This window comes from Canis aureus, chromosome 30 (genome assembly GCF_053574225.1).
Source record: "Canis aureus isolate CA01 chromosome 30, VMU_Caureus_v.1.0, whole genome shotgun sequence".
NCBI classification, from domain to species: Eukaryota; Metazoa; Chordata; class Mammalia; order Carnivora; family Canidae; genus Canis; species Canis aureus.
Genome location: NC_135640.1, coordinates 43,803,732 through 43,822,267, shown reverse-complemented (window position 1 = coordinate 43,822,267; position 18,536 = coordinate 43,803,732). Strand labels below are relative to the sequence as shown.

General features: G+C 50.8%; 1 protein-coding gene across 8 annotated transcripts in view; it reads right to left on the bottom strand.

The window, feature by feature from the left end:
* The window catches only part of PCNT (pericentrin), a 101,593-nt gene extending 83,473 nt beyond the window's left edge, over window positions 1-18,120 (bottom strand). For 5 of the 8 annotated variants that reach the window (XM_077879484.1, XM_077879489.1, XM_077879485.1 and 2 more), the window contains exons 1-3: window positions 17,361-17,512; window positions 15,641-15,847; window positions 441-575 (exon numbers count right to left, since the gene is read on the bottom strand). In XM_077879484.1, the coding sequence (XP_077735610.1) occupies window positions 441-575; window positions 15,641-15,847; window positions 17,361-17,477 (459 nt within the window). In that variant the 5' untranslated portion in view covers window positions 17,478-17,512. Of the gene's footprint in view, window positions 1-440; window positions 576-15,640; window positions 15,848-17,360; window positions 17,513-17,943 lie in introns of those variants that run through there. The other 3 variants (XM_077879490.1, XM_077879491.1, XM_077879488.1) reach the window with 2 other exon arrangements.
* Window positions 18,121-18,536: the final 416 nt, after the last annotated feature.

Below are 18,536 nucleotides of genomic sequence, written 5' to 3'. Positions count from 1 at the left end.
TGTCTCCAAAGAGGTCAGCAGGGACCACTGAGGACAGCGAGGCCACAGGGAGGGGCAGGGCGCACAGCAGCCCTCCCGCCACAAGAGCATGTCCCAAGCACCCTCTGCTCCCACAGGTGGCAGCCACCAGGGGACCGGGTGCGCCTCACAGCCTTGCTCAGAGCTTCTCTTGGTCGAGGCCCCTCGGAGACACGGCACTGCCTGTGGTTAACGAGTGCAACGGCAGTGGACAGAGGAATGCCGGCTGTGCTGAGTGGCACCTGGCCAGACTCACTGCCCCAGGTGTCCTCGCACATCCCTCCCCCTGCCCTTTCAAAGGCCCCCATACAGCAAAGTTTGCAGCACATCCGTCCACTGTGTCCTACCTGCAACCCTGACAGGTCCCCAAACCCACCGGTGCAATTATAGGGATCAGCCACGCCCCCGAGTGCCCCTGTCACCTGGGTCTGCAGCTGCACCTGCTGCATCCCCGCTGGCTGCCGAAGCTCCACAGCCACCTGCTGCTGTGCACCGGCCTCGTCCTCCTGTCTTCCCATTGGCTGTGCAATCTCTAGCTTACAGTCTTGTTCACGGTCCTGGAGAAAGAAAAGGAAGGGACAGTCAGGACACTTGGGACAGACCTGAGCCCAGCAGTGCTCACAGCAGGACTCCCAGCTGCCAGAAGGTGAAGCAACCCAAGTGTTCGCAGACAGGGGAATGCATAAACAAAATGTGGCCAAGCCATCCAAGGGGTATCACTGAGCCGTAAAAAGGAATGACAAACTGACACACGGGACGACGGCAATAACCTCAATACACGAAGCTCAGTGAAAGCAGCCAGGCACAGACTGTGTGGTTCTAGGACTAGGAAATGTCCAGAACAGGCAGGCCCACAGGGAGAGAACGCTGGCCGGGACACCAGGGGCTGGAAGGAGAGGGGGTGGGGAAGGACGGCTAATGGGCACGGGGTTCCTTCTCAGGCAGTGAAGATGTTCTGGGCCTAGACAGTTGCAAGGGTTGCACGACAAAGTGGCTGTACTAAGAGCTCTTGATATCCGTATACTCTTAAGATGGTAAATTTTACGTACGTGAATTATACCTCAAAATAACCACGAAAAACATTCAGCCTGTTTAAATGGCTTAGAGGAAAGTGGAAAACCCCAGAAAGAGTGGCGGCGGTGTGGATGCTGGACAGTAGGGGGAGGTCCCCAGGCTGCCTGACCCTCAGTCAAAGGAGGGGACACCCACAGGAGGGAAACGCACACAAAATGCCTGGAAGTGGTGGGTGCCAATAAAAGCTGAATGAACCTGAAGATGTAAATCTGAAACATCACTTTATACCTAGTCAATCAGCAAAAGCTGGTGATCATGTGGATCCTCAAGGTCACCAAGGTCATGGGGAAACAAGCAAATGCTGTCAAGGACAGAATAAGTTGGTATAACTTTTTATGAACTTTTTGACAACACACATCAAGAGGCATAGAAAACATTTCTGTCTAAATATTCCCACCTCTGGGGCAGCCCAGGTGGCTCAGCGGTTTAGCGCCACTTTCAGCCCAGGGCCTGATCCTGGAGACCCAGGATCGAGTCCTGCGTCGGGCTCCCTGCGTGGAGCCTGCTTCTCCCTCTGCCTGTGTCTGTCTGTCTCTCTGTGTGTGTCTCTCATGAATAAATAAAAATCTTTAATAAAAAAAAAATATGGGATCCCTGGGTGGCGCAGCGGTTTAGCGCCTGCCTTTGGCCCAGGGCGCGATCCTGGAAACCCGGGATCGAATCCCACGTCGGGCTCCCGTTGCATGGAGCCTGCTTCTCCCTCTGCCTGTGTCTCTGCGCCTCTCTCTCTCTCTCTGTGTGTGACTATCATAAATAAATAAAAATTAAAAAATATATATATATACATATATATATATATTCCCAACTCTGGGGGCTCCTAAGTGGCTCAACTGGTTGAGTGTCCTCTTGATCTCAGTGTCATGTGTTCATGCCCCACGGTAGGCTCTGCACTGGGCACGAAGCTTACTTTAAAAACAAAAAAAAGGGCAGCCCCAGTGGCGCAGCGGTTCAGCGCCGCCTGCAGCCCAGGGTGTGATCCTGGAGACCCTGGATCGAGTCCCACGTCGGGCTCTCTGTATGATGCCTGCTTCTCCCTCTGCCTGTGTCTCTGCCTCTCTCTCTGTCTCTATGAACAAATAAATAAAATATTTAAAAAAAAATAAAAATAAAAATAAAAAATAAAAATAAAAACAAAAAAAAAATCCCAACTCTGGGAACATTTTTAGCATCAACAATCTAAAGGGAAAAGAAAAGCTACAGGTGCTCTATGAGCATCCCAGTCTCCCCTATGCATCCCCAACCAGCCCCCCGCCTGGCTCGGAGCACACCTGCCCCCACCCCAGCATGCTCCCTGCCCCCCTCCCCCCAGAGTAGGCTATGACAGCCAGAGGCCTCCTAGCTCCCCCCACAGGACAGCCCAGACCTTTCTCTGGGGCTTATCGACAAGGCACCTTGGACTCCAACCAAACTGAATTTTCCTGCCCAAACCAGGACTCCTCCAACGCTACGTACCTCGTTAACAGCACCCCCAAGCCCTCACAGTCCTCCTCGGCCTGCTCCCCTCACAGTGACCCCACAATAGCCCAAGGCCAGTCCTGACATCCCTCCATTCCCATGAGCACAGCTGACTGGCCCCCATGGTCACTCAACCTCACGTGACGTCACTGGCTTGGAGGACAGATGACGCATTCAGAAAACAAATCCAACCCTGTCACACTCCCTTGAAAAACTCAGTGCATCTGCTGCCCTTGGGAAAATCCCTGCAGGGGGCAGGCCCTCCTGCTGACTTGGCACCCGCCTCGTGCACCAGGGGGCCCTGCACCCTTGGAACGGCTATGCCCCCCTCCTCTAGCTCGTCTGGGACCTGCCAGCCTCCGTGACCATGCCAAGCCTGGGTCGCCACCCCTGCAGGGCTCCCGCGGCTCCCTGCACAGCAAGCACTCGGCACTGCCCGCGGGGACATCCGTGCAAGTGCCCCCGCCTCTGAGGGCCACTGTGGAATCAGACGGTTCAAAGAAGAGCGTTAGAGCCAACTGAATAGCATCATGGACCCTTCTTCAAATGAAGGGGCTTTTCCCCCACGGAAAATGGCAACACAGGAATGTCCAGTTTTAAACATAAAAGGCACGATCTTATGACATTTTTGCTACAAACATCAGAATCGCTGGATAGAATGTGACAAACATGACTCTATGTGCTCTTGGGAGAGGGGCACGCCTGGGCCAGACAGGAGGGCCGGGGACTGGAACGCCATCTGGGGCGACCGGGACACGCGAGCGGCGCACGCTCCAGAACCCACAATGCGGCCCGGAGGGCGGCCAGTCACGACGTCCGACACGACAGCGTCCCGGAGGCCCGTGGACAGGACGGGACACGGCCGCGCCGCCCAGAGCGAGGCCACTGGGTGTGGGGAGGGCAGGGAGCCTACCCGCCTCCACGGCACGGCAGAGGCGACGTGGGGCGTCGCTCCCGAGACGGTACAACCCAGGCTCCTCGCCACGTGTTTACTAATGTACAGCTGCCGCGGGGCGCAGAAACCCCCGAGCAGAGGAACTGACCTAAAAAGAAGTCCTAGCAAAGGCGTACGGCCGGGACAGCAAGCGGACGTGAGGCTGGCACCGTCGGGAAGGGCCCCGCGGGCCGCGGCGCACACACTCACGGAGCCACAGCAGCACCTGCGTGAGGCGCGCCCCAGGCCGCCCCAGGAGGGTAACAGGTGTGCGGGGAGCGCGACCTTCGGCAGCGCCCACAGGGGCCCGCACGACGTGCAGCCCCCCGGCCCGGGCCGCACGGGGGTCACACCGCAGAACTGCCTGCACCTCCCGACACCCGGCAGGGCTCAAACCTATGTACTCACAAAAAGGTACCGTCACGCTTAAAGTAGAAGCAGCTTCAAGTCCTGCCTGGGAAACCTCTCGTTGTTCAAATTGGTGTCAGTGTCTTTAAAAAATCCAAACAGGGGGCGCCTGGGGGGCTCGGCGGTGGAGCATCTGCCTCGGCCCAGGGCGTGACCCGGGGTCCCGGGATCGAGTCCCGCGTCGGGCTCCCCACAGGGAGCCTGCTTCTCCCTCTGCCTGTCTCTGCCTCTATGTCTCTCATGAATAAATAAAATCTTTGAAATAAATAAATAAAGGTATAGAAACGAAGCGTATTACTACTTCAAAAAGGATAAAAAGAGAATTAAAAACAAGAAATGCCCCGATAAAAAATAATCCAAAGCCCCACCTCCACTGTAAAAAGAGAAAAAAGCAAACAAAACACATAGAAAGCCTAAATTAAATAAAATGTAAACTCAAACACATCAGAGATGACATTACCCACTAAAAAGACAAAGACTGTCAGATAACTCTAAAGAATCAATCCCATGCTGTTTAGCAGGGCATACATCTAAAACACAAGGATGCAAGATGTTGGAAGAGAAAGAATAAAAAACACTGGTATCGTGTCTGATCCATTTACACAAAGTTTTTTTTTAAGGTTTATTTGAGAAAGAGAACAGGAGAGAGCACAAGCAGGGGGAGGGGCAGAGGGAGAAGCAGACTCCGTGCCGAGCAGGGAGCCCGAGGTGGGACTCGATCCCAGGACCCCGGGATCATGACCTGAGCTGAAGGCAGAGGCCTAACCAACTGAGCCACCCAGGAGCCCCTTTATTGTTTTATTCTTACTCCTGCAAATTACTTGTGAAATAACTTAAACAGAAAGTAAAAGCATCCAGGGACCCAGATGATAAATAGCGGTAGTCCACACGAATCGGAGTCGGAAGGGTTCTGGAACCATACCTACCATACCTAAACCATACCTAAACCTCCTACAGCCCTATGTTTTAAACCTTTAATACAAGTCTCTGTGAAGGTGATTTTCCTCTGAAATTCTTGACCTCCGAGCAAGGTCTGGATGGTTCTTTTACAAGATGACCCATACTTCCTTTGTTCCTGACACATAACTGGAAGGTCAAATGCTGCTTTCTGCCATTTCTCAGTTAACTGCCAGGAAGGAACGGAAGGAAAATGCCTTTTCAGATCCTCCACTTAAATTGTGAGGGAAGGTGGCTAGATCTTGAACATTTACCATGAAGTCCTTCTGCAACTCTATCTCTGCTTATAACCTCCTAAAGAAACTCAAATCTAAAGCTGCTTACAAAGCTTACATGGTTTATGTGGGACGCCCGGGTGGCTCAGCAGTTTAACGTCTGCCTCCGGCTCAGGTCGTAATCCTGGGATCCGGGATCGAGTCCGGCCTCAGGCTCCCTGCATGGAGCCTGCTTCTCCCTCTGCCTGTGTCTCTCATGAATAAATAAATAAAATCCTTTAAAAAAATAAAATAAAAGTGAAACTTCTAAAAAGCTCCCCATGGGCAGAGTAAAGCAAAGACACCTTTACTCCTGCCCCTACAAGGGCCCATCCTCTGCTGACACAGACACGGCTACAGCGCAGGGAAGCCTATGTGCCCATGACTGTCCTGCCACCAAGCGATCTGTGCTGGACTTGGAACAGTGAACCCTTTCCTGGAAGTTTACTTTTCAGAAGATGATTACTCCAGGCCCCAAGATCACAACCTGAGCCAAAGTCACACACAACCAACCGAGCCACTCAGGCACCCACGATTGATTTTTAAGTCATTGTGGGGCTCAAACTTATAACCCCAAGATCAAGAGTCACATGCCCTACCGACTGAGCCAGCCAGGTGCTCCTAACATGGTACTTTACCTATACACATGAAAAATTTTTAAAGTCTGTAATTAAAAATAACTTGTTGAAAAATAATAAAAATTTGAAAAATTGTGAATGAAGGTAAAGTCACACACAGAGAAAAACCAATAAGCGTGACTGTATGTATATTTTAAAGGCTGGAAATTGATCCGTGTACCTATCTCAAGAAGTTAGAAAAACAACAAAATTAAAACCCAACATAATTTAAAATAAGAAACTATATATAGTAAGAGCATAAGTTAAACATAAATGTATACATAAAAGAATAAACATTAATTTAAGGATGTATTTATTTTAAAAAAATAAAAATAAAAAAAAAATAAAGATGCATCTATTTGAAAGAGACCAAGTGCACACCCACGGGGCTTGATCCCACAATCCATGAGATCATGACCTGAGCCAAAACCGACTGAGCCACCCAGGTACCCCTGAAGTTCATTTTTTTATAAGAATAATAAATATTAACTTGTGGTGAGACTAATAAAGGCACAATTACCTTTAAAAAATGAAGAAGGTCGGGATGTCTGGGTGGCTCAGCGGTTGAGTGTCTGCCTTTGGCTCAGGGCATGACCCCAGGGTCCCAGGATGGAGTCCCACATCGGGCTCCCTGCATGGAGCCTGCTTCTCCCTCTGCCTGTGTCTCTGCCCCCCTCTCTCTCTCTCTCTCTCTCTCTCTCTCTGTCTCTGTCTCTCATGAACAAATACATTAAAATGTTAGAAAAAAAAAAAGAGAGAGATGCCTGGGTGGCTCAGCAGTTGAACGTCTGCCTTCAGCTCAGGTCGTGATCCCAGGATCCAGGATCTGGTCCCACACTAGCTCCTTGCAGGGAGCCTGCTTCTCCCTCTGCCTATGTCTCTGCTTCTCTCTGTCTGTGTCTCTCATGAATGAAAAAATAAAATCTTTTAAAAAAAATGAAGAGGGTCATTAATACTGGTGCCACAACCACTAAGAAGAGAACATTCCTATGAAAAAATGCCAACTAGAAGATCAGATAAAAAAGTGAATTCTGAGAAAAAGCCTTAGTGAATAGTCTGATAATTCTTAAATAAGTGGAATCCGTAATTAAAGACTTTCCCACAAACAAAACCTCAGTTCACCAGCTGAGGAGACCTCAGCTCATCAGGTAAGGCCATCCTGACAAGGAGGTTAAAGTACAGGTCATCTTCTCACAAAAATACATGCTTTCTCTGTAGCAACTGAGATGATCATATAACTTTTCTCTTTGAGTCTATTAATGAATAGCACTAATTTCTTTGGCTAATCTTGCGCAACACTAAAATACACTCCACTTGGGGTGCCTGGGTGGCTCAGCTGGTTAAGCCTCCAACTCTTCACTTCGGCTCTGGTCATTATCTCAAGGTTGTAAGACTGAGCTCCACATCAGGCTCCATGCTCTGCACTGAGTCTGCTTGTCCCTCTCCCTATGCTCTGCCCCCACCTTGCGCTCTCTCTCTCTCTCTCTCAAATAAATAAAATCTTAAAAAAAGAAAACCACTCCACTCTACATCCACCCAAACTGCTAATACAGAAGGAAAAAAAAAAAACAAAAAAAAGGCTGTCAATATCAATCACAGATGTTATGGGACAAGTGATCCTTACACGTCACTACTAAAAATAGAAAAAACTGTTTTACACGATTCAACATGTGCATGTTGAAAACATACGTGTACACTGATCCAATAATTAAATTACAGCCTCAATAAAAACATGTGCACATGTACACCAAGAGACCTATGTAAGAATGTACAGAGCAAATGCCAAATAACAGTGGAGCAAACAGATGGAGGTACATTCATACAACAGACTACTACACACCAACGAAGATGAATAAACTATAGCTCTTAACATGGATGAACCTCATAAATAAGACACTTGATATAAAGATCCAAACTCGGGATCCCTGGGTGGCGCAGTGGTTTGGCGCCTGCCTTTGGCCCAGGGCGCGATCCTGGAGATCTGGGATCAAATCCCACGTCGGGTTCCTGGTGAATGGAGCCTGCTTCTCCCTCTGCCTATGTCTCTGCCTCTCTCTCTCTCCCCCTGTGTGACTATCATAAATAAATAAAAATTAAAAAAAAAAAAGATCCAAACTCAAGACAGGCATACTTGAGATTATTCCATTTATTAAAGTTAAAATATCAGGGGTATCTGGCTAGGTCAGTTGGTAATGTATATGACTCTTCATCTCAGAGTCAGGAGTTCAAACACCACATTGGGTACAGAGATTACTTAAAGAAAAAAACTTTAAAAAAATTCAAAAATCAACAAGACTGTAGTTCTAAAAGTCAAGGTACTCAATACACAAAAAGTAACTTGAGACAAATCTATGATTTGTCTTATTTATTCATGAGACAGAGAGAGGCAGAGACACAGGCAGAGGGAGAAGCAGGCTCCCCATGGGGAGCCCCATGTGGGACTCGATCCTGGGACCCCGGGATCACACCCTGAGCAGAAGGCAGACGCTCAACCACTGAGCCCCCCAGGCGTCCCACAACAAAGTCATTTTCAGACAAAAAAAGAAAAGCCTAGAAAATTCATCAGCAGACCTGCACTACCCAAAAAACTGTTGAAAGGAAGTTCTTCAGGAAAAATGATACACGATGAAAAATAGGGTCTATACCAACACACAAAAGCCCTGGAATTGGCAGATAAATTGGTAAACATAAAAGATCACTTTCATTTTTTTAAGATATTTGTTCATTCATTCGTTCATTCCACACCCAGCATGGAGCCCAACATGGGGCTTGAACCCAGGATCCTGAGATCAAGACCTGGGCTGAGATCAAGAGTCCGATGCTTAAACTGCTGTGATTTCCATGATACTGTACGTGGAAAAAAGCAGGATACAGAAAAGTATGTAACATATCCTGCTACTAAAAACAAATAAATGCTAAAGAATATATGCACATATTTATTTACTTTCGTTTTTATGATCATAACAATAGGGGCCCCTGGGTGGCTCAATCAGTTATGGGTCTCCCTTTGGCTCAGGTCATGGTCCCAGGATCCTGGGATGAAGCCAGCATCTGGCTCCCTGCTCAATGGGGAGCCTGCTTCTCCTTCTCCCTCTCCCCCCAGCTCATACTTAACACACTCAGGCTCACTCTCTAATATTTTTTAAAACACAGAAAAAGAAAGAAATGTAACAATAAGCAAAAAACTAAATAGTTAACTAGAAAGCAAGAAAAAAAATAGTACATAAGGGAAAGGCATAGTCAAATTATCTGAATATGCTTTGACTTTATAGATTTAATTTTAGAACCATGTTGACGTTTTACATAATTGTAAAACAAAATCAAAACAAATGAAAATCCCTAAAACATGAAGAGATAATAAAACAAATAAATATAAATATATTAAGTTACCAGCTTAATCACACAGAGCAGAACTATTTCAAGTGACTTTAATATGACTGTGGAAAATATCTAAAGGACAAAAATAAGTACAAAGAAATGTTGGTATTGGGGCAGCCCAGGTGGCTCAGCGGTTTAGCGCCGCCTTCGGCCCAGGGTGTGATCCTGGAGACCCGGGATCGAGTCCCTGCATGGAGCCTGCTTCTCCCTCTGCTTGTGTCTCTGCCTTTCTCTCTCTGGGTCTCTCATGAATAAACAAATAAAATCTTTAAAAAATATATTGGTATTGTAAAACTATATATAATGATTACTGGGTAATTACGTTCATGTTAGGAACATATATTTTTAATGTTAGAAATTTCAAACTTGAGTAAATTGCAACCTGTTGATCTGAATATGTCAGTATTAAATCAACCTGTAGAACAAAACCCTAACTATTCACTGACATGACCTAAAAGCAATGAAACCCCTAACGTCCAGATCATGTTTCTGAAAACTCTTTCCCACTAAGAGGAGCCAGGAGTCAGAGAAATGAGCGGCTGCAGGCCTGGGGCAGGAAATACACAAGCTGACCTGCGACATTTTTTTCCCAAAAGCAAGGAAGCAAGCCATCATCGTGACCGTGGAGGGTCAAACTAAAGATTCTCTCCCTGGTCAAAGCTGGGAACATCTGAGCAGCACAGTAACAGACACAGAGTTGCTCACGACAAATCATTAAAACCAGGCCAATTTACAGTGATGCTCAAGAAAGCCACTTCATTGATCACAGTTGGACAAGTGTAGCCCAGGGAAACGCATAACCTTTTTAAACCAGTGACTAACGGGAAAGAATGAGGCTTTTTCCCTGATTCCCAATACAAACTGGACCTCGGGGTCACCAATCACCCATGAGGGGAGGCTCTCCCCACAGAACGTCACAATCCATAAGGAAGGAATGGCAGACCTGAGACATGATTATCTTGTGCGGTCCTGGAAAATGACAGTTCCGGGCAAGAACCCACATCGGCCACGGGAGCTCAGGAGGACCTCTCGGGTGGACAAGTGTGCAGACTGGGCCTCAAGCCACGACGCCAAGCAGCACCAGAGACCACAGGCCCCGCGTGCCTTCCGACACAAGTGCACAATTACACGCTGGCTACCGCTGAAACCACCACAACTCTCAACCGCAGGGAACAAACAGGGCTGCTGGAAGGATGAGGGGTGGGGGACAGGGTCACTGGGGCACGGGCATGAAGCAGGCACGCGATGGGACGCGCACTGGGCGCTGTACACGGTGGATGAATCACCGACCTCTACCCCTGAGAATAACAGTACACGGTACATTAACTTGAATGTAAATAAAATTCTGAAGGGGAAATTAATTAATTCTGAAAAAACCACCACCAAAATCTGACCAAGCCTCTACTCTAGACGGAAGTGGCAGTTTACAGAAACTACAGCAGAGGGCCAGGGTGTCAGAGGAAGCTTCCCAACAACCCACAGGGATGCAAACAACAAAATCCAAACTGCAGTCAATTCTCTGGGATAAACAGCAGATTGTCCTAACAACCACATCACGAAGGAAAGGGGGAGGGGTGTACAGATCACAGGAATTCACTGCTGTGTGTGGAACTCCAGCCTTTGGAAACCTTAGAACAGACGTCTGAGAACCCAGTAGGAATAACACATGATGGACAGCCCCGGTGGCCCAGCGGTTGAGCATCTGCCTTCAGCCCAGGGCATGATCCTGGGGTCCTGGGATCGAGTCCCACATCAGGCTCCCTGCATGCAGCCTGCTTCTCTCTCTGCCTGTGTCTCTGCCTCTCTGTCTCTCTGTTTCTCATGAATAAATAAATAAAAATATTTTTTAAAAAAAGGAATAACACATGGTGATTTTACATTTTTGGCTTATGATTACCATCAGCTCATTAAAGTAACAACTCTATGAAAAAACAGCTTTTGATGGCAGCCTGACCACTGCCCACCACGTGAAGAGCCAGCAGACACAGAGAAGGTTCTCTCTCCCTCATCTGTAGCCACCAGACTGCAGAGGAGCTCTGCAGCCGACAGTCAGCTGGGCAGGACCGTCGGCAGAGGAAAGATCAACACGTTCAGAGACAACACATGTGGGATGCAAAAAAAAGAAAAAAAGAAAAAGAAAAAATTTAAGTGCGTTCCACTGTGTGTGGGGCCCAACACAGAACTTGAACTCACAACCCTAAAATCAAGACCCGAGCTGAGGTCAAGAGTCAGACTCTGAACCGACTGACCCTCCCAGACACCCCTGTAAGTAAGATTTTGCCTGAATGAGCACGCACATCTTTCTAGAGAAGCCCACACATTTCATCAGCTTCTGGGTGTAAATCACGGCTTGAAGTAGGGAAGCAGTACTTATGATAAGTTATAAATAAAAAAACAGGGATCCCTGAGTGGTGCAGGGGTTTAGCGCCTGCCTTTGGCCCAGGGCGTGATCCTAGAGATCTGGGATCGAATCCCACGTCGGGCTCCCGGTGCATGGAGCCTGCTTCTCCCTCTGCCTGTGTCTCTGCCTCTCTCTCTCACTGTGTGCCTATCATAAGTAAATAAAAATTAATATAAAAAATAAATAAATAAATAATAAATAATAAATAAATAAATAAATAAATAAATGAATAAATAAATAAATAAATAAATAAAAAACCAAAATGCTTTGCCGTGGTCATTGCAGGACAGCAAATCCCTCGCACACCCCCTCTCGCACCGTTGCTCCCCCAAGCCCCTCAACCAGCTGAGATAACGCAGACTAACCGAGCTGCCCTATGTATGGAAAACTAGGTCGCAGCACATAGTGTCTCCACTACAAATGGACTGAAGCCACAGGCAGAGGTCCGCGGGCGGAGGGCCCCTCCCAGCGGTCTCGCTCACACCAGGACGCCCCGGGCACCACGACCCGCCCCGGGCAGCGTGAGGCCGCTCTCCCCACCGCCCACCCCGCGCCGCCCTCACCCAGGCGGGAAGATTACTCACTCCCCAGCCGGGGCGGGGAAGGCACCAGCTCAGCACCTGAAAACGACGAATCCACGAGGTGGGAGCAAACACCTCGCCTTAGAACTTTACATCAAACGTGACACTTCCCTTGAAACGGGCAAGACGTTAGCCGACTAACAGTGACCCTGCTGGCGGGGAACGCCAGGGCACAGAGCCCCGCGAGCCGGAAGCTCCTCCACCCCGACCCGTCTCTCCACGACGTTGTACTGGCTCGGATGCTCCTCCAGTGTGGACTCTCTAGCCTGAGCCTCTGACTTTCAAGCTGACTCTGATCCTCAGGCAACATGTTCTGTCCTTTAAAAGACAAAGGTCAAGTATTTCTCTCCTACTCTGAGCCCGTGAAGGTCCGAGCACGCCACTCGCCACGGCGCCAATCAGCCTTCCACAGCCTTTCTCTCAATATGACCTTCAGATTTATCACATCCTCCCCCCGTTACGGAATGACTGGTGTCCCCCAGATTCCAGCCTCTGAGGAGGGGATTAAGGTTAAATGAACTCACAGGGTGGGGCCTGGTGTCCCTGTAACAGGAAGGTAGGGACACATGGAGAACAGCGTCCACAGGAGAATCAGCCCTGCCCGCACCCGATCTCAATGTCCAGCCTCCGGACCATGAGAGGACAAGCACCTGCTGTGTGAGCCTCCAGCCTGCAGTATTTCATCACAGGGCCAAGCTGACCAAGACGCACCCGGGAAGCAGGTGGGGGTGCTGCGGTCAGAGACACCTCCGCATGAGCAAGCAGCTCTGGAACCGGGTGATGGGCAGGGGCCGCTGGCAGAGATGCAGGTGCCACAGGCCCTTCCAGCGAGGCCTCCGAGAGGATTGGAAAACGTGCCGTTGGGAGGCTGGAGCAAAGGTGACCGGTGGACGCACGTGGCCAAGAGCTTTGCTGCACTGTGCTCAGTGGGAGGCGGAACTTGCAAGCGAAGACGCAGGATATCCAGCTGAGCAGGGGTGGCCTGCTGCTCCTTTCAGCTCACGCTAAGACGGAGGGGAGGAACTCTGAAGAACTGCTAGCAAAGAGGGCCCAGAACTTGAAGATTTGGAAAATTCTCTGCAAAAACGGAGCATGTGCATTCTGCAGAGAAACCACGGGCGTGGCCGCGACTGCTGGCTCAGAGATCACTCGGGGAGTCAGCCAGTCACCAGCCACGGCCAGAAAGGGAAGTGAAGTGGAGCTGATACCGGCAGAGACACTGCCAGTCTGCATCACAGGAAACAGGCAGGCAGGCTGGAGTAAGATCTTTCAGACTTCTGGGATTCTACAAACACGACCACGTGTTATCGTTCCACAAAAGGGCAGAATGACCCTCACAGTGATATGGGGGCCAGAGGCCATCGGGGGCTGCCACGCCCGGCAGGCCAGGCTGTTTCCTCCTCAGTTTCAGAAGATGGGGTCCTTTCCTCAAGCTCAGCAAGAGTGTCTGCCCAGGGGTCAGGGTGGGGCCTCCATGTAGGGCCACGTGGGGAGGCTGCAGGCTCAGTGGCCCTGAGGGCAGAGCATCCAGCCAAGGAGGATTATTTTCTTAGTCTTAAAATGCAACAGAGAGATGCCTGAGTGGCTCAATGGTTGAGCATCTGCCTCTGGCTCAGGCCATGATCTCAGGGTCCTGGGATCAAGTCCCGCCTCGGGCTCCCCACTCAGTGAGGAGTCTGCTTCTCCCTCTGCCTCTGCCCCACCCCCTTCCTGTGCTCTCTGTCTCAAAAATAAATGAAATCTTAAGAAAAAAAAAAAAAAAAAAAAAAAACCAGCAAGGACTCTTCAAAGATGCCCAACTTAAAAAGACAAGTTAAGACTGAGAAACTAAAAAAAAAAAAAGAAAAAAAGAAAAAAAAAAAGACTGAGAAACTAACCCAGAATGGAGTAGACTGAGGTGGCAGGGCGCTGAAATACAATACAGAACCTTGGACGGGTAAAAGGGCAGTAGTGGGACAGTAGAGAGGATTTAAATAAGCTCCATCAATTAGCTCATGATATTGTTTCAGCGTCAAATGAAACATTATGATACCATACCGATAACACAAGACAGTAATATTTCAAGAGCCTAAGTGGAAGAAGGTATCTACAAACCCTGTGCTAATTTTTGCAAATTTTTTGTTAAGCCAGACATTATTTCAAAGTGAAAAACTAAAACATGTAGAAGATTTAATATAAAAAGATTTCTTTGACTTGAGAGTAAAAATAAAATAAATAACTTAATCATAAATCAGGAGGTTTTCTCCTCAAGATGCCTAGGAGAGGGACGCCTGGGCGGCTCAGTGGCTGAGCATCTGCCTTCAGCCTGGGGCGTGATCCTGGAGTCCCGGGATCGAGTCCCCCATCAGGCTCTCTGCATGGAGCCTGCTTCTCCCTCTGCCTGTGTCTCTGCCCCCTCCCCCTGTGTCTCTCATGAATAAATAAAATCTTAAAAAAAAAAAAAAAAGGAGCCTAAGAGAAAACATACAGAGAAGAGTAACATAGCTTTCGTTCACTGGCACAGCTGCGACGGAGACGGCTGCTGAGAACTGCTGCTCTACCCCAAGACAAGCACAGAGGATGACGGTGACCCTCTGGCCTGCAGGGGGAAAAGGGGTGAGATGGGATCGGCTGGCCAGATGCTCCCCAGATGAGGGAGTACAACAGCTAAGTCATCCAAATTTTCAAAAAAAGTAAAAAATCCAGATGTGGTAAGGTATAATAAATTTAACATGCTGGCAATGATTCCACTTCTCCAGTCAAGCAGAACAGATACATGATGATTTTTCGTCAAGTTCTGCCTCCAGCCACCCGTATTCCAGCTCATTCTAGACAACACCTAAAGCTGTTCCTGCTCCGTGTACACAGCAAGGCCCCGATATCCCACTCTAGGCCATCAGGAGGCCAGCGGGCTCAGCGCCCTCAATACCCACATCCACTAGTCGGCCACACCTGCCCCTGCAGCTCACGGGGCCTCAAGCAGAGGATGGTGGTGCCTCATCCAGCAAGACACCATTTGTGCAACACCTGCACTCATTCCCTCTTCATTCCACTCAGAGAGAAGGTAAAGAGCAAAGAACGATAAGCAGGCGAAGGAATGTTATGGCTTCAGTGTGCAAAGACAAGCCTGTGAAAGGGGCTGACACGTACAGCCACACCCACACTGATAAAATTTCCAAGCAAGAACCTACACTGACACTTGTCTTCAATCAAAATCCCAAAATCATAGAAGATCAAATCAGTTGGAGTGAAAACACAAAAATATATTCCCTTTTTGTAAAGTCAAATTCTTTTCCCACCTTTAATGGGCAAAAGCGGATCAAAGTCACACGGGTCACAGCTAGAAAATAAGCAAAATGCTGGGGATCCCTGGGTGGCTCAGCGGTTTGGCGCCTGCCTTTGGCCCAGGGCGTGATCCTGGAGACCCGGGATCGAGTCCCACGTCAGGCTCCTGGCATGGAGCCTGCTTCTCCTTCCTCCTGTATCTCTGTCTCTCTCTCTCTATCATAAATAAATAAAAAAAATAAATCTTAAAAAAAAAAAAGATAAGCAAAATGCTAAAGCACTGCGCTGAGGACACCTACTTGTGCTGCTCCTGCTCCGTCAGGGGTGTCGCTGCACGACGTGTCTCTGCAAACGTCCCCTCCTCTTCCCAGGAGTCCACCATCCTCGGTGGCTACCGGGCTCTCCTCCTGGACAGGCGCATCGACAGCCGGGCCCTTCCTCTTCGCCGTCTTTTTCTTCGGATACGCACAGTCACCTTTTGTTTTTCTCTGTCGGAAGTGAGCAAGCTGCGCAAAAACGTAGAGAAATAGTAAAGGCAAAGATAAGTAAGAAAAAAGTAACAGAACCACAAAGCCAAGGAGCTGGTGGGGAACATGAGGCTCTGGGGCTGGCTCAGTGTACTCAGCCAAACCTCGCCAGACCCACGTCAACCAACAGATCCCTGTCCTACAAACTCTGCCTTCATTAATACCTGCGATGCTAGCATTTAAGTTCAGAATTCTCTCTGAAGTCCCATAACGAGGACTGTTAATTATGCCTACATACGGACGAGAGAAAGCAATACGGCCCAATTGGCAAAATAGCTTTCCTAGCCCCTGGCAGTTTTCAGAAAAATACAACTGAAAAAAATACATCTATTAATCAAGACGTGCCTAAGGTTTAAAACTACGTGAATACTAAATCTCTTTTTGCCCCCATTTCCCCCCAAATGAGGAAATATATAGCCTAGCCAAAACTTCCTAGCCATAGAATCTGAGGCAAGGTACAGAAATAGCAAAAAATTAATTAAGCCAGGTCAATCTAAGATCCTCCTTTATGGAATCAGATGTTCTATTTTTCATGACACAGCTCACCAATGCACCAGGGACCTCCACAGAATGTCACCCATCAGAAGACACAACCCAGCTCCGTTCAGCGCCTCAAACTGACAAGGTTTTGGACTCTGTCCACACACCGTCTCCCACTAAGACCTTATTCAAACATAGGAGATCGAACATCGGCTGGTCACGGGGGGCCGTCGGCTCCTTCGAATGACAACCGTGCTCATAAAAGCAAATGCATCTAAGGACTGCTTGTGCAAATGTAACAGAAGTGCTCACTTTCACAGACAGGAAAATCACATAAGGCCACTTGAGCGAGAAAATCCGTGTCTGCGGGACAGAGCCTGCCTTCCAAGCCAGTCCCGTGTTCCCCCCCACATGGTCATGCCCGACTCTGGCCTGGGGCCTCCCAACAAGAGATGCCCGGTTTCATCTTGCAACAAGGTGACCCTTCCTCGTCACCCCTCCATGCACCTTTACTGCAGGTGGGGGCAGGGAGGGGGGAGGGGGAAGGGGGAGGAGGAACACATGCCAAGTATTCAACTCCAGCTCCTCTTCATCTCCGGCCCGTGTTGGTGCCGGGCACCTGCCAGCCACCACCTCCCTCTTTGAACCCCAGTCCACGTCTCTTCTTCGCAAGAAGGCTGCACAAGGCCACCCTGTCCCCTGCCTGTTGCCACGAGACGCTGCTGTCAGGCCACGGCGGGCTGCGATGGGCTCCTTCAAAGGATGCTCCTGCAGAGCATCTCCGGTGACCGGGTCTGTGTCAAACCCCAGTGTCCGGCCACTGCCAACCCCAACACCGCACCTTCACGCGGCTCTACCTGCCAACAGGTGACACCGACCCCGCGCTCAGCCCTGCCCCACAGGGCCTGCCACCTGCCACAGCTCCCAGGGCACCCACAGGCGCCTCGGTCAGGGGTGGGGCCCCGCCAGGAAGGCCAGCCCGAGGGGCCGCTGCAGCAGGGCCCCCCCTCACCTGGGCCCCAGGGAAGGGGAAGCGGCAGGCCCCGTGCAATGTCAACACTTCAGGTGCCCCCGCACCAACACTCCAAGACTTCCAGACGTTAAAAAAAAAAAAAAAAAAAAGCTGCATAATTCCAGGTACAGCAAAAATCTGCAGATAGTGTCCAGTAGGAGGAGGCCGCGGCGCTGGCGGGGGGCGGGGCAGCTCCTGAGGCCACGCCCTCAGGCCACGCCCCAGGCCACGCCCCTCCAGGCCTAGCGTTTCCCCGCCCCGCGCACAGGCGCAGCCCCGCGAATCCCGGCATGCCCCGCGCCCGGCCTCCACGCGCGGGAGTCCCACCCCCCACGTACGTCCCCAGCTGGTGATTGGCTGCGGCCGCCACGGGGGCGGGGCCGGGCAGAGGGCGGCGGATTCAAGATGGCGGCGGTCAGGAGGCGGCTTCCAGCCGAGTCGGCGGGAAGGGCAAGGCCTTGGCGGCGGTCCCCGGCGCACCGCATCGCTCCTCGCAGGGGACAGCAGCCGTCGCCGGGACCTGCCCTTGGGAACCCGCGCTGGGACAGCGGGAGGAGGAGCAGGAGGAGGCGCCGCCGTTTACCTTCGCTCTCCCGGCCTCCACCTTTCTGCGCCGCTGCTCTTGCTCATCTTCGTCCATCTCCCTCCGGGGTTTCCCGCGGGCCCCCCGAGAGGACACGGGGTCCACACGCCGCCGCCCTCCGCTCTATTTACACTCCCTCCCCCTAGTCCGGGCTCGCCCTCCCCCCGCGACAACTGTCACGCAGACGTGAGCCCGGCTCCGCCCCCTGCGTGCGCCGTCCGCCCCGCAGCCAATCAGGGGCGCCGTGGTCCTGCCCTCGCGCACGCGCAGTCGGGGCGGGGCGGCCCACACGGGACTCCGCCCCTGCCGGCAGCTGGCCTCCCATTGGCGGGATGAAGGCCCCGCCTCCCAGCGGGGCCAATGGCGGGGCGCGAAGGCCTCGGAGCCCTCTGTGATTGGTCGGATTTGAAGAGGGCGTCGCAGCTGCGGGCGCGGGCGCGGAGGGCGGCTTCCTCGGCGCGGGCTGCGGGGCCCTTGGGCGGTCGTGTCCCCCGTCGGGTCCCCCCGGAGCTGCCGGTCGGCGCCAGGGAGCCAGGCCCGGAGCTCGCGGGCCGCGCGGAGGGCCCCTCGGTGGGCGGTGGCGGGAGCCGAAC